Consider the following 27,363-nt stretch of genomic DNA (forward strand, 5'->3'; position numbering starts at 1 on the left):
GTCCCGCTGAGTTACTCCAGCATTTTGTGTCTACCTTCAATTTAAACCAGCATCTGGAGTCCTTTCCCACACATAAGAAATGAGTATTTCCAGCTCCAATACCAGTCAATCTTGATTTCTTTTGTTGCAGTGCCAGTTCATGCTCTTTAATACCAAATTATCAACGAGACTACCCAAAGCTGCCCCCTCCGTCTAAAATATCAGTGATGATTTACCCATGCTAGTACGCTCATTTGCTCACAATATAAATTCGCTGCCAAGTCTCGGACATGCCATATCCTTCCGTTACAATCAATTCCTACAGAATTGCAATTTGTCCATAAAACATTCATTTATAATTTTTTTTAAAAACATCAAAAAGGTAGAACAATTATTTAATATGAAAATGCATATGACATCGAGTATATGTGTTTTTTTGTTTGTTTAATAATTGTAATTGAATTTAAATGTCAAGTAGCAGCACACGAGGATCCTCCACTGTAGCTTTGATTTTTCGGAGGAATAGTACTGCTTCTCTGCCATCTATCAAGCGGTGGTCATAGGTTAGGGCCACATACATCATGGGACGGATCACAACCTACAGTAAGAGGAAAATAGTCAAGAGATGTTACAGCTCAATGACAATTATGTGGCATAAGTTAATTCAGTGTACTCAGCCAAGAATAAATCTCCACAAGATGGACACAAAATGCTGGAGTAACTCAGAGGAACAGGCAGCATCGCTGGAGAGAAGAATGATTCCCATTCCTTCTCTCCAGAGATGCTGCCTGTCTCACTGAGTTACTCCAGCGTTTTGTGCCTATCTTTGGTGTAAGTCAACATCTGCAGTTCCTTCCAACACAACGCAATATGAAGAACAGAATAAATTACAACCAGAATCAAAGACAATCCATTTTCATTGGCACCAATGTCGAATAACACCAATTTCCACGAATGTATATCAGGACAAGAGATCGAGCCAAGACCCAGGTAAGAGTTCTCCCATCATAGGCCAAGAGAATATTTCTCATGTCTAGCCCAGCTCTGCTGCCAACCCCAAATGTACAACATTTCAACTCCTCCACTTTGCTATAGACGCACACAAAAATGTATGGTGAAATTTCCATTTTCAATTCAATGTGATCCCGAGCCTTGCCTTATAGGGCAAATCAGAGGACTATTATTAGACAAGAGGCTATAATATATCTACATCAAATTTGAAATATTAGATATCAAATCATTTCTTGCAAAGTTCTGAACATTTCAGACTAACTTTGAAACCAAATTCAAATGATCCTTCATGAGATTTTTAGCTTGGCACATGGTAAAGTTTCAAGCTACCAAAAAAAAAGGCTTTCTTTAACTGAACTGCAAACTGAACCCCTCTGCCCACATACATTACAATCCTCATGTTAAGTAGAACAACAAAGGTGGGAGATAGGTGGCGATTGGTGGGGAGTGAAAGTACAAACCATTTTAGTGATGGTGGAAGGGAATCCATGCTGATCAGATAGATTTATACAGGAAAGAATTTCACTGCAAGCACTGTACGAAACGTTATGCCATTTGCATGTGCTCCAGATCTATGGTTTATCTTTACTAGTGTAGTCTGACAGTCGGTATCTGAGCTCAGTTAGCACGTGTGCCAGCATTATCTACCAAGTAGCTGATGGTAAAAGGGCAGATTTGGAATTGGCTTTGAGTCAATACCACACCTTCAAGTCTATTGGGAAGTGAAACAAAACTTGCAAGAAACACACGAGTATCCTAAAATTACATCAAATCAGTGACAGCAACTTGCAATCTGTTTTGTAATATCAGGAGCAATAAAATCTTTTCCGCTCAATAAACTTTACAATATAATGAGATTTCTGCTTACCTGACCCTTGATTGCAACCGGCCTCTCAAAGATACCATGCATACCCAGGATTGCAGACTGAGGCGGGTTGATAATTGGTGTCCCGAACATAGAGCCAAACACTCCACCGTTGCTGATTGTGAAAGTTCCTCCATCCATGTCTTCAATAGCCAACTCGTTCTTACGGGCCTAGAGAGGTGCAAAGAGTCAAGAGAGAGTCAAGAGTGTTTTGTTGTCATAGGTCCCAGATAGAACAATGAAATTCTTATTAGCAGCTGCACAACAGAATATGCAAACATAGTACATTGTAAACAATATAATAAACAAGAGAAAAAAAGAGTTCAGGGTGCATATATACACATATATATAGATCATACATATATATATATATATACACACACATACACACACATTTGTACACACAAAAAACAAACAATAATAGTCTATGTAGTTCAGAGCTTATTTGAGGTTGTAGTGTTTAATAGCTGAATGGCTGTAGGGAAGAAACTGTTCCTGAACCTGGACGTTATAGTTTTCAGGCTCCTGTACCTTCTTCCCGATGGCAGGGGTGAAATGAGTGTGCGGTTAGGGTGGTGTGGGTCTCTGATTATGCAGGCTGCGTTTTTGAGGTAGCGATTCCGGTAAATCCCTTTGATGGTGGGGAGGTCAGAGCCGGTGATGGACTGGGCAGGGTTCACAACTTTTTGCAGTCTTCTTCTGGACAATCAAGTTGCCGAAGCAGGCCATGATGCATCCAGTCAATATGCTCTCTACTGTACATCTGTAGAAGTTCAAGCGAAGCCTCTGACAAACCAAATCTCTGTAATCTTCTCAGGAGGTAAAGGCGTTGATGTACCCATTAGGTCCTTTAAATATGCCAACTGCTTATCTGAATTTATCCCGCCCCACTCTGGATCATTCAGGATTTCAGCATTGTAACAAAATTCAGCCTCAGTATTTTGTCTCTCCTTTCCATTTGATATTTTAATACGCATTTCAGTTCTGCAAAAGCTACTTTGCTCCATAGAAAGAGAATCACTTCTAGTCTGATTGTCTAGCTAATAAGGGCTTTGGTTTGTTGTTTCCAATGCAATTTTTGTTCAAAATATCAAAGCAGCATAATTTACATTGAGGAAAATCAGGCATAAATTGTAACGCTGTCCGAACAAACAGAAAACCATTCGGTCAAAGCTCAAACCACAAGGACTTAATAACGAAAAGCAAAACACTAAACAATCTAAAAAATGCTGAAAACTTTGGATCAGGTAACAAAAAACAAGAGCGAATACTGGGGAGAAATTAGAGATTGAATAACAGAATCAAAAAATTGTGAATCTTACATATAGAAAAAGGAAGAATGCAAACATACAGCAGATCGAAAAGTACATGCGAAGAACTGGGTGGCAAGGTTGATGGGAATGTGGGTAGAGTAGGCTTCATGGAAAATTAGTGGGAGAATGGGATTATTCTATGAATCAACATAAACTCAACTGATTCAACGGCTTCCGGTGTTTTAGGGAAATAAGCGATACAGTTCTTGACACTTTCAGGGAAAAAGATTTCTCTACAGATAATTTATCGATGGTCCTCACACATTTATACACCTTTATCAGGGTTCCTCAATCCCCTCTGATCAAAGAACAACCACTTCAGTTTAGTTGGTCTATTCATATAAATTAAGTCCCTCATCATAGGAATTATTCCAGTAAATTTCCTCTGTTGCCAATATTGCCAATTGCCAATATTTACACAGTTTTCCCCAAAGTATTGTTCCCAGGATTGGACAGGAGATGCTGTAAATGTGAACAAGTGCCTGATAATATTGGAACACAAAACTAAAAAGCAATAGTAAGGCTTTAACAATCACCTTCTCTCCTAGCTCATTGATGGCTCTCTCAATATCAGCATAGTTCATGGTTTCAACATTTCGGATCACAGGTACCACCAGCCCCTATGGATGGAAGATAAAACAAAATTACACATTGTCCTGCCTATTACTGAAGTAAATATCTCAAGCTCTTTCTACCTCCGAAATTTAAGAAAATGAACGTGTAAATCAAAGGAAATAATTTTGGACAGAACAAACAAAAAGAAAAGTCCATTCCTACCAATATATATAGTAATTAAAATGCAACTAGAGAAACAAAACCTCATACAGTGCCCTCCATAATGTTCGGGACAAAGACCCATCATTTATTTATTTGCCTTTGTACTCCACAATTTGAGATTAGTAGTAGAAAAAAAGCACATGTGGTTAAAGTGCTCATTGTCAGATTTTATTAAAGGGTATTCTTATACATTTTGGTTTCACCATGTAGAAATTACAGCAATGTTTATACATAGTCCTCCCCATTTCAGGGCACCATAATGTTTGGGACACATGGTTTCACAGGTGTTTGTAATTGCTCAGGTGTCTTTAATTGCCTCCTTAATGCAGGTATAAGAGAGCTCTCAGCACCGTCTCTCCTCCAGTCTTTCCATCACCTTTAGAAACTTTTAATGCTGTTTATCAACATGAGGACCAAAGTTGTGCCAATGAAAGTCATAGAAGACATTATAGACAATAGACAATAGATAATAGGTGCAAGAGTAGGACATTCGGCCCTTCGAGCCAGCACCACCATTCAATGTGATCATGGCTAATCATTCTCAATCAGTACCCCGTTCCTGCCTTCTCCCCATACCCCCTGACTCCGCTATCCTTAAGAGCTCTATCTAGCTCTCTCTTGAAAGCATTCAGAGAACTAGCCTCCACTGCCTTCTGAGGCAGAGAATTCCACAGATTACAACTCTTTGACTGAAAATGTTTTTCCTCATCTATTCTAAATGGCCTACCCCATATTCTTAAACTGTGGCCCCTGGTTCTGGACTCCAACATTGGGAACATGTTTCCTGCCTCTAACGTGTCCAACCCCTTAATAATCTTATATGTTTCAATAAGATCCCCTCTCATCCTTCTAAATTCCAGTGTATATAAGCCTAGTCGCTCCAGTCTTTCAACATAAGACAGTCCCGCCATTCCGGGAATTAACCTAGTAAACCTATGCTGCATGCCCTCAATAGCAAGAATATCCTTCCTCAAATTTGGAGACCAAAACTACACACAGTACTCCAGGCGCGGTCTCACTAGGGCCCTGTACAACTGTAGAAGGACCTCTTTGCTCCTATACTCAACTCCTCTTATTCTGAAGGCCAACATTCCATTGGCTTTCTTCACTGCCTGCTGTACCTGCATGCTTCCTTTCAGTGACTGATGCACTAGGACACCCAGATCTCGTTGTACGTCCCCTTTTCCTAACTTGACACCGTTCAAATAATAATCTGCCTTCCTATTCTTACCACCAAAGTGGATAACCTCACACTTATCCACATTAAACTGCATCTGCCATGCATCCGCCCACTCACACAGCCTGTTCAAGTCATAGCAACCTCATAGCATCTTCCTCACAGTTCATACTGCCACCCAGCTTTGTGTCATCTGCAAATTTGCTAATGATTCTTTTAATCCCTTCATCCAAGTCATTAATGTATATTATAAATAGCTGCGGTCCCAGCACCGAGCCTTGCAGTACCCCACTAGTCACTGCCTGCCATTCTGAAAGGGACCCATTGATCCCCACTCTTTGCTTTCTGTCTGCCAACCAATTTTCTATCCATGTCAGTACCCTACCCCCAATACCATGTGCTCTAATTTTGCCCACTAATCTCCTATGTAGGACCTTGTTGAAGGCTTTCTGAAAGTCAAGGTACAGTACATCCACCGGCTCTCCCCTGTCCATTTTCCTAGTTATATCCTCAAAAAATTCCAGAAGATTGGTCAAGCATGATTTCCCCTTCGTAAATCCATGCTGACTCGGAACGATCCTGTTACTGCTATCCAAATGCTCCGCAATTTCGTCTTTTCTAATTGACTCCAGCATCTTCCCCACCACTGATGTCAGACTAACTGGTCTATAATTTCCTATTTTCTCTCTCCCTCCTTTCTTAAAAAGTGGGATAACATTAGCTACCCTCCAATCCACAGGAACTGATCCTGAATCTATAGAACATTGGAAAATGATTACCAATGCATCCATGATTTCTAGAGCCACCTCCTTAATTACCCTGGGATGCAGACCATCAGGCCCTGGGGATTTATCAGCTTTCAGTCCCATCAGTATACCCAACACCATTTCCTGCCTAATGTGAATTTCCTTCTGGGAGATTGTTTGTATCTTCCTTAGTGAAGACAGATCCAAAGTACGGGTTCAACTCGTCTGCCATTTCCTTGTTCCCCATAATAAATTTCCCTACTTCTGTCTTCAAGGGACCCACATTTGCCTTAACAATTTTTTCCCTCTTCACATACCTAAAGAAGCTTTTACTATCCTCCTTTATATTATTGGCCAGCTTACCTTCGTACCTCATCTTTTCTCCCTGTATTGCCTTTTTAGTTATCTTCTGTTGCTCTTTAAAAGAGTCCCAATCTGGCTTCCCGCTCTTCTTTGCTATGTCATACTTATTCTCTTTTATTTATTTATTTATTTGTTTATTTTTATTTTTTATGAGACTGAGAAACAAGAATAAAATTGTTAGAGACATCAGCCAAACCTTAGGCTTACCAAAATCAACTGTTTGGAACATCATTAAGAAGAAAGAGAGCACTGGTGAGCTCACTAATCACAAAGGGACTGGCAGGCCAAGGAAGACCTCCACAGCTGATGACAGAAGAATTCTCTCCATAATAAACAAAAAACCTAAACACCTGTCCGACAGATCAGAAACACTCTTCAGGAGTCAGGTGTGGATTTGTCAATGACCACTGTCCACAAAAGACTTCATGAACAGAAATACAGAGGCAAGATGCAAACCACTGGTTAGCCACAAAAATAGGATGGCCAGGTTACAGTTTGCCAAGAAGTACTTAAAAGAGCAACCACAGTTCTGGAAAATGGCCTTGTGGACAGATGAGACGAAGATTAACATATCAGAATGATGGCAAGAGCAAAGTATGGAGGAGAGAAAGAACTGCCCAAGATCCAAAGCATACCACCTCATCTGTGAAACACGGTGGTGGGGGTGTTATGGCCTGGGCATGTATGGCTGCCGAAGATACTGGCTCACTTATCTTCATTGATGATACAACTGCTGATGGTAGTGGCATAATGAATACTGAAGTGTATAAACACATCCTATCTGCTTAAGTTCAAACAAATGCCTCAAAACTCATTGGCCGGCAGTTCATTCTACAGCAAGACTATGATCCCAAACATGCTGCTAAAGCAACAAAGAAGTTTTTCAATGCTAAAAAATGGTGAATTCATGAGTGGCCAACTCAATTGCTCAAACTGAACCCAATTGAGCATGCCTTTTATATGCTGAAGAGACAACTGAAGGGGGCTAGCCCCCAAAACAAGCATAAACTAAAGATGGCTGCAATACAGACCTGGCAGAGCATCACCAGAGAAGACACCCAGCAACTGGTGATGTCCATGAATCGCAGACTTCAAGCAGTCATTGCATGCAAATGATATGCAACAAAATACTAAACATGACTACTTCATTTACATGACATTGCTGTGTCCCAAACATTATGGTGCCCTGAAATGGGGGGACTATGTATAAACACTGCTGTAATTTCTACATGGTGAAACCAAAATGTATAAAAATGGCCTTTATTAAAATCTGACAATGTGCACTTTAACCACATGTGATTTTTTCTACTACAAATCTCAAATTGTGGAGAACAGAGGCAAAAAAAAAAAAATGATGGGTCTTTGTCCCAAACATTATGGAGGGCACTGTATTCCCTGGCCTACAACCCTTATAACGTGAACATTGAATTCTCCCATTTCAGGTAACTATGGTCCTTATTGGTCTCTCTCTGCTCCTTTCTTTTTAGTTTAGTTTAGAGATACATCGCGGAAACAGGCCCTTCGGCCCACCGAGTCCACGCCAACCAGCGATCCCCACACATTAACACTATCATACACAAACTAGGGACAATTTACAATTTAACCAAGCGAATTAACCTACAAACCTGTACGTTTTTAGAGCATGGTAAGAAACCGGAGCTCCTGGGGAAAACCCATGCAAGTCATAGGGAGAATATACAAATTCCGTACAGACAAGCACCCGTGGTCAGGATTGAATCTGGGTCTCTGGCACTGTAAGACGGCAACTCTATCGCTGAGCCACCGGTGTCTCCTCTGGTCCTCTCGTTCCTTTCTTTCCATAAAACCCCTATCACCCCAATTCTTTTCCCACTAATCCATCTGCCCACCACCCACATACTCCTGCCACAGGATCACCTCTCCCACTGCTCACCCCTCCTGTCCTCTGTTGTTCCCCTTTGCCAACACCCCTCATTCAGCTCCACTCTTCACCTTCCCTTCCTAGAGATTCCAGAATCTGCAGCCCTTTGTTCTCCAATTATCACCTCCCAGCCTCTGTTACTATCTCCACCCTCCCCTCCTTTATCTAACTGGCATCACAGATGCCCAATGTACTTCAAGCACTAACTGTGTTAATGAGCAGGTTAATAGCTATTCCATCCGTCCCCTATGACTAATTCAGACCAAAACAAATGCTTACCTTTGGTGTAGCCACGGCTACACTGATGTCAATATAGTCCCTGTAGATCATTTCTTTGGTTGTATCATCAATAACTAGACAGAAAAATAAAACCATTGAACTAATTCTTGAATTTTAAAAAAAAGTGATACATTTTAATGGAATCATGTGCTCTGGGATAGTTTAGCTACATTGATGACGAGACTTCCTACAAAACGGTCCAGGCTAAATATTTAAATTCTAAGATGGACAGTCTATTCACGTCACTTTCCAAATATTCAGTTTTGAAAGTCTCAATTTCTTAGCCCTTCGGAAATTCTCCCAGTGCTGTCCGCATCCTTGTGTCCCTTCCTTATCACCTCATCCCCAGCCAACAATAGGTCATTATGGGCTCCACCCTTCCTTGGTTATCTGTTGCCGGCCCAGATTTGCTCTGGCCTTTTCCTACCTCCTGTCCCCCCTTTACTTTCAGTCTGAAGAAAGGTTCCTACCCGAAACATCACACATCCATTTTTCCCAGAGATGTTGCCTGACCCTTTGAGTTACTCCAGCTATTTGTCTCTATCTTAGCCACAATGTCAAAGTGATTCCAAGCCTCAACTCATATTACTACAGAAATATCTTACCCTGTTTCTCTTTTTTTTCTTTTTCTAGCTTAAGCAGGAGCTCTAGGAATAGGTCTAGGAGGTCTTGGCGTGCACCATGGTGCAGGATTTGACATGGAACAGTTGCAGCAAGAAAAGGGGCAAAGGGGTTGTCCTATATTTTAAATAAAAAGTTGCTACCTTCAAGAATTGTTTTCAAAGAAAAAATAATTCCAGAGATGGATATTTTATTTTATATCACTAAGTCTAACAATAAGGAACATATGCTGTTGCAAGGTGCAGGTTGCATTTAAAGTTTCACTAATAAGCTGAACTTTATGGCCATTTGAAATGGAAACAGAAAATCCTGGAAAAACTTAGGTCAGAGAGCATCTATGGAAAAAGAAATAGTTAACATTTCAGGTCAAAAACTCTTCATCTGGAGTCTGGCATTTGCCGTTTTTATTTCAGATTTCCTTATTCACAGTTTTTTTGATTTTCATTATGGGTATCGCTCTGAGGATCAGTCAGAAATCTGCACATTTCCACTGTTCACTTTCATTAACAATATCTCATTGTGAAATACTGGCAGCTTTATGTTTCAAAATAGGATGGGGGAACATTTATTCCAGTGTAAATGACTGGGAGGGATTAGGCTGACATTTACCGTGTTTATTTATTGCCAACTCTTTTCTAAATTCACCCAACCTTTCTTCATTTAAATTACTGAAACAACCACTCCACCTGCCTTTATGTAGATCCTTGGGTTCTACCATTACACTGAAGTGTTCTGAAAATCGGAAGTAGACTTCAACTGTTTTTTGCTCAGATATTTACTTTAGAGATACAGCGTGGAAACAGGCCCTTCGGCCCACCGAGTCTGCGCCGACCAGCGATCACCCCCACACACTATCACTATCCTACACACACACTAGGGACAATTTACAATTTTACCGAAGCCAATTAACCTACAAGCCTGTACATCTTTGGAGTGTGGGAGGAAACCGGAGATCCCAGAGACAACCCACGCAGGTCACGGGGAGAACGTACAAACTCTATACAGACAGCACCCGTAATCAGGATTGAACCCGGGTCTGTGGCGCTGTGAGGCAGCAACTGTACCGCTGCCCAAATATGTGTGGCAATATTAAACCCCATCCACTATGTTCACTCACCAGCGTTTACCACTGGCTGATTCTGCAGTGCAAAACTGGACGCTTTAACAAATGCAGACATGAAACCTAGCTTCATGTTGTGTTTCTTGAGGAAGGTTTCTTTGTGCAAGGTTCTCATTTCTTGGATGTTGCTGCAAAGAAAAGAAAAGCAATTTGCCAACAACGGTCTTTGGAACTAAACCGCTCCACAAAGCACGAGTGTCAGTAGGATTTCCCCACACAGCGCTGACCAGCAAGGCAACACCTCAGTGGGCTGCTACAATGTCACAGGAGGCAGATTTCTACCCACTATTCAACATAAGATATTTGATTTGATGGTCAATCATAAGTTTAAACATTCTCCATACTTCGTTTTAAACAAAATGAGAGCTGTTAAGCATCTATAGACAGTTTCAGTAAATGAAGAAGTCTTCTGAAAACAAAATAAAGCATGAGGTCGATTCATAGTGAGAGGAAGTGAAGAGATTGACTTAAGCAGGCACACGAGAACCCAACTTAGAAATGAAACAAATCAAAAAAAGTTGCCAATCTTATAAACAGTCCAGATGGAAACAATGTTGAAAACAAGCAGTGAGCATCTCTTGAGAATAATCAACATTTCAGGTGTATCTACGTTATCTCCACTCACTTCAAACCACAGTATATTCAAAATTACACATTTCAAATGCAGGTTCATTCATGACTCCACAAGGTTGGATTTCACAATTGAATTAGATTTCATGACAGATCTTCTAATTATTCATGACCAATCATCCTTATTTGTTCAGGAAGGAACTGCAGATGCTTGTTTAAACCATAGACACAAAAAGCTGGAGTAACTCAGTGGCTCAGACAACATCTCTGGTGAAAAATAATAGGTGACGTTTCAGGTCGAGACCTATTCTTTTTCTCCAGAGATGCTGACTGACCCGCTGAGTTACTCCAGCTTTTTGTGCTATCGTTATTTGTTTGTTAAGTTTAAAGATACAGCATGGAGACAAATCCATCAGCCCATTGCGTACACACCAACCAATAGACAATAGGTGCAGGAGTAGGCCATTCGGCCCTTCGAGCCAGCACCGCCATTCAATGTGATCATGGCTGATCATTCTCAATCAGTACCCCGTTCCTGCCTTCTCCCCATACCCCCTGACTCCGCTATCCTTAAAAGCTCTATCTAGCTCTCTCTTGAATGCATTCAGAGAATTGGCCTCCACTGCCTTCTGAGGCAGAGAATTCCACAGATTCACGACTCTCTGACTGAAAAGGTTTTTCCTCATCTCTGTTCTAAATGGCCCACCCCTTATTCTTAAACTGTGGCCCCTGGTTCTGGACTCCCCCAACATTGGGAACATGTTTCCTGCCTCTAACGTGTCCAGCCCCTTAATAATCTTATACTTTTCGATAAGATCCCCTCTCATCCTTCTAAATTCCAGTGTATACAAGCCTAGTCGCTCCAGTCTTTCAACATATGACAATCCCGCCATTCCGGGAATTAACCTAGTAAACCTACGCTGCACTCCCTCAATAGCAAGAATATCGTTCCTCAAATTTGCTAGATTCACTCTAGTTCTATGTTATCCCACTTTCTCATCCACTCTTTACATAGTAGGGGAAATGAGCAACAGGCACACAGCGAAACAGAAAACGTTGTGACATGGGGAAAGAGACAGCGGATGAGAACCTATAACGTCACATTATATTCGGAAGTGTTATAGGAAAACTAATCATATGTAATCTAAAAATGATTTTATTTCACAGATCAATTGACGCCAATACATCAACCATGTAATGATTACTAACAAGATTTGCCAATATAAATACTAACTGAAAGGCTAATCAACTAGACAGTCGGTCACACATGATAGGGAGACAACTGTACAAACGATCGCTGAAATTTCTGACATATACAAGATGTCAGGCTGTTGATTTTAATTGCTGAAACTCATTTTGATGAGATTTTCAGGTCACTCGTACACTCTACAATTTCTAATGGCATCTAGGTTTGCAACTGGCATTTCAAACAGCACAAGTGAGGAGAAGATAAGGGTGGCAGGGTATTCCCAGAAGGCACACTGGAGCTCTATATTTTCTCTTGGCTCAGTAAGAAATAGAAATGGAATCCTCAGGCACACAAGGTCTTTTCATTTTGATGCTTTTCATCTATCCAAAAGAAACATAGCCTGGCCAAGGTAAATAATACATCTGTGACCCCTCCCATACATATCAAAGAATATACATGCTACAAATGCAGACAACTATGGCCCCAGCGATCTCAACTTACAACCCACAGCATTACTGCTGCCCGAATATTTGAAGCTGGCTTAATGGCTGAAAAATGCAACATTTGTTCCAAATTCTAGCGCTGAAGTGAAACCTTAAACTGACAGAATTCCCTGCAGATGCAGATAGTACATGTGTCACAACATTTCAAATGAAACTAGCAATGAAATAGTTAAAAGCTGGTGAAAGTGGATAATGTGCTCACTGGCCCAATAAAAAAGCATCTATGTCTGTGTTTTCACCTTAACCCTGTTTGTTTTCCTGCACTTAAGCTCATTAAATCTAGGATTACTTAACTAACACTATTATGCATCCCCAAGATGCAAGAACACCAGAAAAGGAGCCAGAAATGATAAAATCTTCTGGTCTAACAATATCAAAATTCCATTGCCTCATCATTAAACTGCTTTCATTTGAAGACCAAGGTTCTCCCGGGGGAGGGTTTATCTCTCCCCCCATCTTTTCTTCCTTCTCTTCAGTCTCCATGCAGATGTTAGTCTTGCAAAATGCATTCTTCACTAATCTGTTTAAATAGGTATTGTTACAGAACACAACACTATCCAGAAGAGCTGTAACCAAAACTGGCATATTAGACCCTTAAAAGAAATGTTAAAAGCATTATTTCTAACACGAGACAAATATTTTCCCAAATTAACATGATGCAGTCTGTGCAACTTACAACAAAAAGCACTTTAGGAGCAAATATTTATACTTGCTTGTCGTTAAGTGGAGATGATTTTCCCGTTAGCCATGGGGTTTACACAGCAGTGGAAGAAAATTTCCTAATGACCTTTCAAGATGGAGCAGTTACTTTCAATTTCAAGCCAACACATTGCCCTGTAACCTTCTGCGTGTGCAATCCCACAAGATTAATAAGAAGACAAAAAGGCCAAGGAAAGAGGAGAGCAGAGGACCAAGCAGCAAAATCAAGGTTTAGATTAGTTCATGGAGAAGGCCCATCATGTTACACCACACTGCTGTGCCCAGCATGACTTTGCTATCATGATTAACAATACATATTTGGCATTCGCAACTATTTTACCACAAAAAGTCAATGGTTGAGAATGTTTATTATATAATGCACCAGATATGAACCAGAACCACTTACTGCAGCTTCACAGGCACACAAGACACAACAATATACCACAACATTTATTTACTCTAAGAGCACAAACCAAAGTATGCAGCAGAACCCATTGTGGTGCAAGGCAGAGTAGTTTGGTGCTGAGATAGGGTTGTGCATGGAGGTTCAAGAACCTGATGATTAATGGGAATAATGTGTTCTTGAACCTGAAGGTAATATCTCCCAGGATCCTGTAACATCTTCCCGATGGTGGCAGCAAAAAGAGACCGTGGTCAGGGTGGTGCGGCTCTGATGATATTAGCTGCATTATTGGGGCAACACTTCCTGTAGATTGGTTGGAGGTCAGTTCTTGTGATAGACCAGACAAAGTCCACCACTTTCTGCAGCCTCCTTCATTCTTGAGCATCGAATTTCTACACCAAGCCATAATGCAACCTGTCAGTATACTCTCCATCATCCACCTGTAGAAGTTCAATAGTGTATTTGACAACATACTGAACCTCCTCAAACTGGGCCCAGTACATAGAGATGTGTATGCCCAGGAACCTGAGGTTGTTGACATTCTCCAGGTACATGACCCCACAGAATTCCCTTCATGAAATCAGTAAAGCAGCTCCTTGGTCCAGACTAAGCTGAGAGCAAGATTGTTTTTTCTAGAACCACAACCTGCGTCAGCGATCTCCCTCCTGTACCGACATATTGTCACCCATTGTTCATCCAACAACAAAGGTATCACTGGCGTTAGAGCTGTCTCTGGCTAGAGTTATGGATATGGAGTAGAGAATGATGCTGAGCACATTGCCTTGAGGTGCTCCTCTATGGTCAATGAGGATGTATTGCTGCCAATCAATATTGGTTGAGGTCTGCCGATGAGGAGGTTGAGGATCCAATTCCCCGAGTGTGACAAGTTTGGAAGATATGGTTGTGTTCAATGTCAAGCTGTAGTCAATGCATAACAGCCTGATGTACATGCATTGCCCAAGTGGTGAAGAGCAAGGGAGATCGTATCTGCTGTTGATCTGTTGTGATAGCAAGTGCATTAAATTGGGTCCAAGTCATTACTAAGGCAGGAGTTGATATGCGTCAGAACCAACCTCTCCAAAAACTTCATTACGATGGACGCCAGTGCCACCATTCAACAGCGTTGCCACCTTGCTCTTCTTGGGCATTGGGATTATGAATGACCTTTCAAAACTGGAGGAGACCTTGAACCGTGCAGTGACAAGTTGAAGATGTCTATGTAAACTCCAGTCAGTCCATCTGCACACTAGTGTGACCTCAGCGGTATCCAAATAAATAATCATACCAGCAATGTTCAAGTTAAATTTGGTTACCGACAATTACGAGAGGGGAGAACCAGGAAAAGCATTAATGGATGTGAAAGAAAAAGTAAAGATACGTCACTCACAACCCTTCTACTCCCCAACACAATGTGACATGTTTCCTATGTCTGCTCAAAAAGCAAAGAATGAATAGGTTTCGGCAGTTCTGGCTTATGCTTACAGAAGGGACACAATGTAGTGGTGCCGAGCCTCAATAGGAATAATGGACATTCACAACTCCGCTATTCTCGGAGCGGAAAACTTGCTGTGCCTGACATAATGCAGTAAAGTGCACTTTAAGCAATGGTTTTATATTCAATCTTTGCAATCAAAACAAACAAGCACACAAAATTAGTGACAATGATAGCCATGCATGACTTGTGCTGACTGTAGCTACAGAATCCATCTTACCTCATATCAATCTCGTTAAACGTTGTCAGCATGGCACAAGTATCCTGAGCCTCCTTTAGCCGCTGTGCAATTCGCTGTCGCATTCTATTCATTTTTACCTAATTTGAAAGTCAATTTCGTAATGATTCCATTTTAAATGATTAACTACTTGCACATACACAGCAACTTTCATGTTGCATTACATCCCATCGTGCTTCATGGGCAACATACCCAAACCAAAGGTGATATTGTGTCACTAAGGCAAAGATAGACACAAAATGCTGGAATAACTCAGCAGGACAGACAGCATCTCCAGAGAGAAGGAATGGGTGACGTTTCGGGTCGAGACCCTTCCTCAGACAGAGAGCCTGGGGATGGGGGAGATACAGAGATAAGGAAGTGTACGTGTGAGAACGAGATATCAAAGGGGGTGGAGATCAAGGAAAAAGTATAGAATAGATCATTGTTAGCTCCAAGAAGGTAACAACAAAGCCAACAGATAAAATGTAATCAGGGACAGTCAGACTGGTCCGAGAACTGGGGAGGGGGAGGGATGGAGAGATAGGGAAAACAAGGGTTACTTGAAGTTAGAGAAGTCAATATTCATACTGCTGAGGTGTAAGCTGCCCAAGTGAAATATGAGGTGTTGTTCCTCCAATTTGCGCTGGGCATTACTCTCACAATGGAGGAGGCCCAGGACAGAAAGATCAGTGTGGGAATGGGTGGGGGGGGGGGGTTTAAAGTGTTTAGTAACTGAGATATTAAGACAAATGGCCAAGAGATAGATTTTGTGGAATGTCTTATGTTATGTTCATATATCTTAAAGGGAAAACTAGATGAACAGAGAGATATTCCCGAATTTAAGGCTGGTGCAGCTCATGAGGGAGTTGACAAATATGGAAGAACACAATTCAAGGACCTCTTAGGAAATCAGAATTAGATGGGTGCAAGGCTGGAATAAAGTACCGAGATTGGCAGGGGTGAGGTCATAGAACAGTACAGCACAAAAACAAGCTCTTCGGCCCACACGGTCTATGCCGAACATGATGCAAGACCTGCGCATAATCCATATCCCTCCATTCTCTGCACATCCATATGCTCATCCAAAAGTCTCTTAAATGCCACCATCGTATCTGTCTCAAACACCAGAGAATCGAAAGAGTTCCAGCCACTCACCACCCTCTGTGTAAAAAAAACTTGGCCCGCACATCTTTGCCCCTCTCACCTTAAAGCTATGCCCTCCAGAAATTTGATCTTCTTATCTTGGGAAAAAGGTTCTATCTACCCTCTCTATGCCTCTCATAATTTTTGTATACTTCTAGCAGGGTACCCAGTAACCTCTGGCGTTCCAGGGAAAACAATCCAGGTCTGTCCAACCTCTCCCTGTGGCTAATACTCCCTAATAGAGGTCCTTCTACAGTTGTACCGGGCCCTAGTGAGACCGCACCTGGAGTACTGTGTGCAGTTTTGGTCTCCAAATTTGAGGAAGGATATTCTTGCTATTGAGGGCGTGCAGCGTAGGTTCAATAGGTTGATTCCCGGAATGGCGGGACTGTCGTATGTTGAAAGGCTGGAGCAATTAGGCTTGTATACACTGGAATTTAGAAGGATGAGGGGGGATCTTATTGAAACATAAGATAATTAGGGGATTGGACACATTAGAGGCAGGAAACATGTTCCCAATGTTGGGGGAGTCCAGAACAAGGGGCCACAGTTTAAGAATAAGGGATAGGCCATTTAGAACGGAGATGAGGAAGAACTTTTTCAGTCAGAGAGTGGTGAAGGTGTGGAATTCTCTGCCTCAGAAGGCAGTAAAGGCCAGTTCGTTGGATGCTTTCAAGAGAGAGCTGGATAGAGCTCTTAAGGATAGCGGAGTGAGGGGGTATGGGGAGAAGGCAGGAACGGGGTACTGATTGAGAGTGATCAGCCATGATTGCATTGAATGGCGGTGCTGGCTCGAAGGGCTGAATGGCCTACTCCTGCACCTATTGTCTATTGTCTAATCCAGTCATCATTCTGGTAAACCTCTTCTGCTTCCTTTCTAAAGCCCTCACATCCTTCCTGTATTGTACTCCAAGATCCTCCTGCATATCAAAGAGGCCATGGAGGGATTTGCAAAGAAAATCAATGGGTTAGAATGCACAGATGCAATGGGAGAACAGGACATTTTATTAATTTCAGGATGTGGGCAATGTTGGCGAGACCAGAAATGATGCTTGTTTCTAACTGCCTTTGAGAAACAACCTTCTTGAATTGCCCGGGTCCTTTTGAGGATGCTACTTCTGGTTATTGAGGACCAGCTTGTAGAGTCATCCTATTCCCCACTAATTATTATTGTTACAAATGTTCCCCCAAATTCCCATCAACTCGCCTCAGGTTCTACCACTAGCCTAAATAAAGACAAATTAGTGGCCAATTAACTACCCCATTGTTTTAGACTGCAGAACTCTCTGGAGTTGCAATCTTTCAAAAGTAGATTGATGAACATGTTTTTTTTTGCTGAACAAATCTATAATGCCAATGAGACTAGTTGACATTAGTGGATGCAAACTGTAAAAAAGCATCTGGCTTTAAGTACACTAAGTGCCGTCTTAATGTCCTTGCACATGTGCCAATGCAGCAGGCATGCACAAAATTACAGGTTTTAGTTGTTGAAAAATACAAGTCTAGAACTTCCAAAGGCATGATATATCTACTAAAGTAATGTTAACCACAACTTAATACCTGGACGGACAGAGATATCTACTTGTATTAGTTCCATCAAGTTTTTAAGGAGCACTTGAGGAAAAAAGGAGCCACAAAATGCTATGGTGATTTTTATCGTCAATAATTGTAGCGCCCAGCTTTCCAAGTCAAATTTAGTGCCTGTGAATAATTTCATGGCTTTACTTCCTGCCAATGTAACAGCCCTTACACAGACTTTATATCATGGAATTCTCTAAAGCATGAAACTGCTTGTCAGGAAGGAATTCACCTGTAAGTTGATGAATCATCAAGTATGGTTTATCAGCAATAATGGTGGCATTCAAGAATTTCAATGCAAGTACACCCCAAAGACGAATGTATCCGCTACTGGTCATGTACATACCAGTATCAAATATAACATAGATCCAATATCACACCATTTTATTTGGCTCGTCATACCTACCCTGTGCTCTGATCTGAAACCTTTTAGTCCCATGTCTGCGGCTGTGTGCGCAACAGGAGCGGCAGTAGGTTTCACTGCTGATACTGGGGGAAAAAATAACAAGGCAATGTTAGAAACTAAGTATGCATTATATCCTCATTTAAATTCTGTTCATATCATCTCATATTTTGCAGATAATGGTTGCAAAACCCCATTTAAGCAATAAAGTTCTAGCAAACAGCATAACCACGCTGCCACTATGTACACAAGTCAGCAAGCAAACGGTCTAAAGGAGGGTCCAGACCCAGAATGTCGCCTGTCTAGTTTTTCTCCACAGATATTGCCTAACCTGCTGAGTTCCTCCAATAGTTTTTTGCTTTAGTCAACAAATACATAGGTTAGAAATAATTGATGCATGACTGCAAAGCAAATATTCTAAACAGTCAAATGCAGCCAAATTATCAAGACGAACAACTTTTTGTTTTCACTGTTTTGTCTATTGCATCTCAAGGGCAGATGCCTGAAATTGGAAAGTTACATGTGGCTCAATGTTCTTCCCCAGATGGCCAACATAACTGTATATATTTTAAAAGGAAAATAACTGCTTGCATTAATATAGCACCTGTCATGACCTCAGGACACTCCAAGATCATATAAAAGTAATTTAATACTTTTGAAGTGTGTTCTCTATTGAAAAATAGAGTATGTAATTGCCAATGTGAACTTGTTACAACGGGTGTAAAGGGTTACGGGGAGAAGGCAGGAAAATGGGATTAGGAGGCAGAGATCAGCCATGATTGAGTGGCAGAGTAGACTTGATGGGCCGAATGGCCTAATTCTACTCCTATAACTTGTGAACTTGTGAATGTGCACACAGGCCCCCATGTACAAAAATGAGACAACTAACCAGATAGTCCGATTACTTTCGATTGTGTTATTAGAAGGATGATTGACTCTCAGGACAATAGAGATAACTCTCATACTCGTCTTTGAAAATGCATCCAACTGAGAAAAGATGGGCCTTGGCTTAACATTCTATCAGACCCATGACAATAGAGAATTCTTTCAGGACTGCATTGGAGTGCCATTCAAATTGTTAATAGCAATATACTCGAGGAACTTAGCAGGTCAGGCAGAATGCACTAGGTGGAAAGAAATGGACAACCTGATGTTTCAGATTTGGAACATCCATCTGGTCCAGTACAGAGGAAGAGTCTCATCCTGAAACGCCATCTGTCCCATTTCCCTCCACAGATGCTGCCTGACCCCAAGTTCCTTGAGCATATTATTTCTCATTAAAGATTGCTCCATATGCAATCTCTCGTGTCGGTCATTCTAAATGACTGCGCTTGAGACTGTGAAGTGGGATTTGAACTCCCCACCTTTAATCTGAGGTGAGAGGGCAACACATTGAGACATTGAACTTGGGAATTCAGCATGCCACCTGAGGAGTCACTTTGCTGAAGAAGTGACGTCGATTCAACGTGAAGGAGTACAAGATATTTGAGGTACGACGCTAATATAATTTCGTTAAAACTCACCGGGTTTACTATCCATGGCTTGTGTATGTACAGGTGGCACGGGTGGCATTGTGGTCGGAATTGCCCCTGCAGTTGCCGCTGGGGGTGGGGTTGGAGCTTCTGGTTTGGGAGCAGAAGAGGCTGCTGGTTTGGTCTTTGCAGCACCACCTGGGGGGGAAAAAAAAGAGGAAAATAAAATTATTTTAAAGCATATTTTTATCTCCAATTTCTTTCAAAACATTGTACCACGTGCAGGATACTCCACCTTCTGTCTTCCTGAGTTTAAAGAGAGGGGTTCCTCCTTCCACTTTACCCCCGTCAGGGACCAGGAGCTCCTCGATGATACCAGCATGTGGAGCAGGAACCTGCACCGAAGTCTGTAAATAGGCAGTATTTATTTCAGAAGTTAAATAATGTTTACTGAAGCTGACGTCAGAGCATTGCAGAGAACAAGCATTCTACTCACAATCATCTATTGAAGACAATTTCAAATTTAGCAAGGATCTGCATTGGCATCAGTACCCACACAAAACCAAGTCATGTTTATTTGCTGAACTGCAAATATTAAAATTAATGCATTTGTATTCCATGGGCCTGCAATGACAATGCACTATCATTGTACTTGCACTTCTGTCTCATTGATTCTGGGCCAATATGACCACTACTTACCAACAAAACCATCAAAATGTTGCTCAAATTTCAGTGATAAACATGAGGGATCTATATTGTTGTTAAGTCTATATGTCACTTGGCATCATCAGCTGATAGGTTTGGTTAATTTTCAGTAACTGCATGTGGCAAGGTGACATGATCATAATGTGGAAGCAGCACTTCCTATGGTACAAAGGAAAATTCACAAACCTTTTGAGTATACCTTTATAAAATATGTTTTATTATGAGTTTGAAATTTGAAATAGGGACTATTTGAAAGGCAACATTGATGATGGTAAGGATTATATGGTCCAATACCCATCTCTGGATAAGTACGTCTCCAACAATGCAAGACCAGAGAGACAGAAACAGAGTTGGGAATGAGGAAATGCACTTTGTGACAAGTTTTCACTTTATCAATCCATCTGCTAACAGATTCCAACTGGTGCAGCAAAATTCAAAGATAATTCCCCAGTGAAGGGAAGTCGTGGATTACAAGGTCATATGTTCTGCAGCTCACTTCCATTGTAACTTTCTCTTCAGTACAAGCATGTAAATAGATGGAGATCTATTATATTACACAATATTAATTTATAGAAAAATATTACTAACCTTATCAGTTTCAATCTCACATACCACTTCATCCTCACCAACTTCATCACCAACAGCTGCAATGAAACACAGGAATTAATGCAAGGGAAGAGAGATTGCAACTATGGTTAAGCTGGATTGTGTATATTAAAATCAAAACCTCATCCGGAGTCTTAGATAGCTTCTGAAACAAAAGCTTGTCAAATTTGAAAATACTCTTCCTACAAATAGATTTCTACCTTTTAACATGCTAGTTGCTTGATCTTTTTACATAAAAAGATAAGGAATATGGGGAGTAGGCCACTCCGTTCCACAAGCCTGTTCAGCCATCCAACACGATTACCAACCTCAACATACTTCTCTTTCCTTTACCATAGCCCTTGTTTCTCTATTATCTAGAAATACATCAGTTCTGAATGCAATCAGTGGCTGGGCCTTCAGGTCCACTGAAGTAGAGAACTCCTCAGATTCACCAGTCCCTGCATGAAGAAATTTCATATTTCAATCCTATATGGCCTTGGTATTATTTTGAGAGAGTGTGCCCTAGTATCAGACTCCAAAGCCACAGGAATCATTCTCCAATTATTTACCCAGTAGTGCGGTCATCTCTTCTTCCTCTTAACACTAGAAAATAGAGACATAGTCCAATCAATCTCTCTACATATGACAGACCTGACGTGCCACAAGCCGGTTTAGTGAATTTTTGCTGTACACCTTCAGTAGCAGACACAACATGCCATAAGAGAACCAATAATACACAATTTTGTGTGTGGTGTTGTCTCACCAAAACATATATTTGTACTCTACTCTTAAACAAGTCCTCTTACAATAAAGGCCATCGTATAATCTTCCTAACCGCCTGCTTCACCTAAATGTAAGCTCCATTGAAGTATTATCTCTACACTCATATCTCTATTGAGTGCATGATGCAAAAAAACAGAACGAATACAAGACCTCCTCATCTCCAATTTTAATCAAATGTTGTCAATAAACTCACAGATAGTTAAGAAAATGGCTTTGGTTATCCCATTATCCATTAGGAAAAAACTCTGCCCGACTACAAGATGTCACACAAGTGAAGAAATTGGAGTAAAAGTAAAACCAAGATGTCAGCACATGTCAGGTCTAACTTGTTTTACAATTATGTCACTATGGGAAAGCTTGCTACTAAGAAATTGAAGACAGTTAATCATAGAAGCTTCAAGAAGCTACAGAGGAAATAGAGCGAGCAGGATGTGAGCTGGGAAATGATTTAAAGGCGACCTTAAGATTGGTAAGAATTAAAGTCGATAACCTTCCATGAAGAAAGACTGGATAGACTAGGCTTGTACTCGCTGGAATTTAGAAGACTGAGGGGGGATCTTATAGAAACATATAAAGTTCCTAAGGGGTTGGAGAGGCTAGATGCGGGAAGATTGTTCCCGATGTTGGGGGAGTCCAGAACCAGGGGTCACAGCTTAAGGATAAGGGAGAAGTCTTTTAGGACCGAGATGAGAAGACATTTCTTCACACAGAGAGTGGTGAGTCTGTGGAATTCTCTACCACAGAAGGTAGTTGAGGCCAGTTCATTGGCTATATTTAAGAGGGAGTTAGATGTGGCCCTTTTTGCTAAAGGGATCAGGGGGTATGGAGAGAAGGCAGGTACAGGTTACTGAGCTGGATGATCAGCCATGATCATATTGAATGGCGGTGCAGGCTCAAAGGGCCGAATGGCCTACTCCTGCACCTATTTTCTATGTTTCTATGTTTCTAGAAATGACCAATTCTGATACAAAATGGACATCTGAAATCGTTAAATTCAATGCAATAGTCTGTCGGACTCAACGTGTCTAGTCTTGGCCCTCAAACCTACATTAGACTTCAGTGGAACAATACAAGAGGGGTCACTGTGGGAGTGCGATGCAACACCTGTTTTATAAGGAACACATTTATAGCTGACAGTGGTAAATAGCAAAAAGATTGTTTCAAACACCGAATCTAGTATATATCAACATCCTTGAACTATTCAATCCTCCATACAACTAAACAGACATTCACATTACTCTAAAATGTACTGTACCTTTTTCCCACCTGACATCTCCCTCTGAGACAGACTCTGCAAATGCTGGTGTATTCACCGTCATCACGTCATCATCTGCGGAAGTAAGTCAGCATTGGTTCAAAACTAGTGAGGAAAAGGCACTATTTGCAAAATAGGCAGTTTGACACACTACTCATTCTTTAAACTTTTCAACGTTTGTATTAAAGATTACAGACTATTTCTGGATAATTTAAGTCAACCACAATGAAACCACCATAATGTGTCTGCTTACAGTAAACCACAACAAGGCAATGGAAGAAAATGTTCATTTTAGCTCCTTTTTGGGGTCTAATTTTCTGGTCTAACAGAACAAAATCGATTTATGGGGTCAGACGTTGATCCATTGAAAACAGAAATATTAAAATAATAATTTGAGAGGAAATTTCTAAATACTTAATTTGAAGATTAGGCTCTTGAACAGCATAAATCATCCTATAGCTAATGTTAAGTATATCAATGAACACATAGGTCAACAATACGACTCAATGTTAATAGTCTGGCAGAAGTAAGTTGCATGCAGACAATACCAGCCAGTTGAATGGAAGAATAAACATGATACAAGGAGATAAGCCAGGCCTGTATGATTGTACAGGGCATTGGTGAGGCCAAATCTGGAGTATGGTGTGCAGTTCTGGTCGCCAAATTATAGGAAGGATGTCGACAAAATGGAGAGGGTACAGAGGAGATTTACTAGAATGTTGCCTGGGTTTCAGCACTTAGGCTACAGAGAGAGGTTGAACAGGTTGGGTCTTTATTCTTTGGAGCGTAGAAGGTTGAGGGGGGACTTGATAGAGGTTTTTTAAATTTTGAGAGGGACGGACAGAGTTGACGTGGGTAGGCTTTTCCCTTTGAGAGTGGGGAAGATTCCAACAAGGGGACATAGCTTCAGAATTGAGGGACAAAGGTTTAGGGGTAACATGAGGGGGAACTTCTTTACTCAGAGGGTTGTGGCTGTATGGAATGGGCTTCCGGTGGAAGTGGTGGAGGCTGGCTCGATTTTATTATTTAAGAGTAAATTGGATAGGTATATGGATAGATGGGGATTGGAGGGTTATGGTCTGAGTGCAGGTAGATGAGACTAGGTCAGGGAGAATGGTCGGCGTGGACTGGTAGGGCCGGACAGGCCTGTTTCCATGCTGTAGTTGTTATATGTTATATGTTGTTATATGTTATGACAGATAAACACCCAATATAAGTGTCCTATCCCTCAATATCAGCTTGCCTTTCAACACAAATGAACAAACATGCACAAGGACTCTATATATATTATCTGTTGGAAAAAAGTTTTAAATCAAAGATTACATTTGTGCAGATTAAGAATACAACTAAAATACAATGGAAGCAATTAAGTGAAACAATTTAGGATCCTAAATTAGATCTTTTCAAAACTTAAGTGTCTTTTGGTAAAGATAATTACAGGATAAAGATTTTAGGTCACACTAACTATTACCCATTCTGAAAGGTGGAGGGACTTCTTGATGGAAGAGTAATATTAACAGGTCAGAGCACATGGATAGTCTCTTGTGGCCTTTCACATAGAACAAATCAATACTTACTGAAAACCGCCGATGTTCTGAAGTGCTGTCTGTGGAAGATACTGAATTTGGAGCCATTTTCACTAAAGATAAATGAGCATAGTTAGAACAACAGTCTACAAATTGGTCTGATCCATGATAAAATTCAAGCTTCACTCACATCTGTACTCAAAATATCTTAAAATCCTCCAAAGTATTCCCGATCTTGATACCAGACCTATCCGTGGCACAGATTATATTACTGGATATGAAAAGAGACTCGAGAGAAATTTGCTTATGCATAATCATATTTTATGGTTCTAAGAAAGCGATAGTGCTTATTAACTGTAGGCATAAATTGTTTACCTAAAATTAAATACTCCATTAACAAAGTATTAGTTGGAGTCACAAAATACATTCACTCTCTTTCACATAATGCAGCTTCATAAACAATCTAATCATTTTGTGCAATTACTTCCATTACTCTTCCTCTGAAGGTTCATGATTCACTTTGTTTTAAACAAATAAATGCAAATAAATTCCGTGTCAATTTTTCACCATTCTATTTCTGTACGCTCTGAAAGGACCAAGACTAAAAATGGCAAGATTGATTAGTAAGGGTGTTAAAGATTTTGGCAAGAAGGCAGGAGACTGGGGTTCAGAGGGAAAGATGGATCAGCCATGATTGAATGGCAGAGTGGACTCGATGGGCCGAATGGTCTAACTCTAATATGACTTATGAACTATTATCAGGAAAAGTACCCTAATGCATTCATATTATAAAGAAACACCATCCACATTAATTTAGAAACCTCAGCAAAGGATCAATATCCCTTTGGGCAGGGAACATCACAGAAAGTAACAACAAAGAAACTAATCAGATCAGAGAATGACACAAAGTACTGGAGTAATTCAGCAGGTCAGGCAGCATCTTTGTCTGAAAAAGGATCCAGACAACAAAATGTCATCTATTCATGTTCCCCAGAGACACTACCTGACCCGCTGAATTACTCCAGCACTTTGTGTCCTTTTGTGTAAACCAGCATCTGCAGTTCCTTGTTTCTACATAATCACATCAGAATTTGGGTCATTATTGCTTGCAGCTGATGAGAAGTAGAAAATTCAAGTTTGAGATGTTGGATTAATTGGGGGGAAGGGCGACAAGGAAAAGTAGATTCACAAATAAAGATCATGAGAACTGAGAGCTACAGCATTAATTTTCAATTCATAATTTTTTGTACTTACAGAAGCTGCCTGCTTTTGCCATAAATGGATCGATGGCACACTAAAAGACCTAGAAAAACAAATTTGTTTGTCTTCATAGCAAACAGATGTCACATGCAGTATTTAGCAACAAAAATGAAAGAATGGCCCTTATAAAAGGACAGTTAGCTACTGATTTCATCAAGTATTTGTGAAGTGCTTAAAGATTATTTTCCACTTTAGACAGATGCAAAAGTGCAATTTAGGCCCACCACCGATTTTCCGGCAACTGGTGGTCCTGCACCTCCTTTAATCTGGACAAAATTACAAGAGCGCACTTGAACCCCCCCACAGAAGTCCCCCCGGAAATATGGTGCCTAGGCCTGGTGAGGGAGATGATCTCGACCTCATCGTGACTTCCGCGGCCAGAGCCGGCATATCCGTTCCCATAGCTGACTTCCGTGACCAATTGGCGGGTAAAATTTTCCCTCTGCGGCCGGGGCTCTGGAACTCCAGCCCGGCGGTGCCAGCAGGTCCGTTCTCAATGCCAACTTCTGAGGCCAGCTTTGAGGGCTGGTATCTTGGTCCCTCAGCGGACTGTTCCAGTACCGTTCGACTCCTCTCAAAGAGGCCGTGACCTCTGTTAGTTCAGTAAAACGGATAATCCATAAAGGCTCTAGAACCGAAGGTGCCGGGAATCTGTGGTGGACCTCTATTTGGTATATAACTTGATAACCTTTATGATTTAGAGAAAGATGAACAAATTCTGCCAAAGAGACCTGAAAATAACAAAGATCAACTCCACTGAGATGTTGCCACATTTTCAATGTTAAGAGCATAGAAAGAGGCCTAATGATCCCTGTTGTTATTTATGTTCCACAAACATTACCCGCTTTCTATTACATCTAACGTGCTCCAGGCAACATTCAGTTCTTCTCACCCTCATTCACCCACCTACATCATAAGGCATTTATGCTTTCGCCCTCAACTTACACCCTCACATTCTAATTTTTAAACAATTAATTTTTAATTTAATATGATGATTTTGGACTGTCCCCACAATTATGAAACTTTCTACAAATTCTTTAAATATGCCATTTTGATAGCTGAAGATCAAAATATGGATTTTCCAAGATGCAGTTTACAGTACCCAAAGTAAAACAATTTACACATTATGAACTTGAAAACAACATTAATTTTATACACAGGATAGTGAGGAGAAATGGCCAGACATTTATTCACTATCAATCTGAATATAAGGGGAGAGATTCACCTGCACTGCCTGCTCTAATTGTATACGGTACAGTACAAGCCTGATATCCTTTCAATATCAAAAACTGGAACTGCAATGCATTTTCTTTCATCCAATTGTTAATACTAGGAATGTAAATATATTCAAGTTATTTGTAAGAAATATTATACAACTGATTATTACACTTGTTCTGAGAGGAAATTCATTCTAATGGCTTAT

The 27,363-nt window shown here is 40.8% G+C and overlaps 1 protein-coding gene across 1 annotated transcript in view; it reads right to left on the reverse strand.

Annotated features, from left to right (window-relative positions):
• Positions 1-358: 358 nt before the first annotated feature.
• Positions 359-27,363, reverse strand: part of dlst (dihydrolipoamide S-succinyltransferase) — a 33,998-nt gene continuing 6,993 nt past the window's right edge. The window contains exons 3-15 of the mRNA XM_078407223.1: positions 25,935-25,983; positions 24,732-24,793; positions 23,155-23,229; positions 21,117-21,172; positions 20,119-20,230; positions 19,875-20,021; positions 18,355-18,437; positions 15,228-15,325; positions 10,149-10,279; positions 8,411-8,484; positions 3,705-3,788; positions 1,859-2,026; positions 359-577 (exon numbers count right to left, since the gene is read on the reverse strand). Of these exons, the coding sequence (XP_078263349.1) occupies positions 443-577; positions 1,859-2,026; positions 3,705-3,788; positions 8,411-8,484; positions 10,149-10,279; positions 15,228-15,325; positions 18,355-18,437; positions 19,875-20,021; positions 20,119-20,230; positions 21,117-21,172; positions 23,155-23,229; positions 24,732-24,793; positions 25,935-25,983 (1,274 nt within the window). The 3' untranslated portion in view covers positions 359-442. The remainder of the gene's footprint in view (positions 578-1,858; positions 2,027-3,704; positions 3,789-8,410; positions 8,485-10,148; positions 10,280-15,227; positions 15,326-18,354; positions 18,438-19,874; positions 20,022-20,118; positions 20,231-21,116; positions 21,173-23,154; positions 23,230-24,731; positions 24,794-25,934; positions 25,984-27,363) is intronic.

This window comes from Rhinoraja longicauda, chromosome 10 (assembly GCF_053455715.1).
Source record: "Rhinoraja longicauda isolate Sanriku21f chromosome 10, sRhiLon1.1, whole genome shotgun sequence".
NCBI lineage: Eukaryota > Metazoa > Chordata > Chondrichthyes > Rajiformes > Arhynchobatidae > Rhinoraja > Rhinoraja longicauda.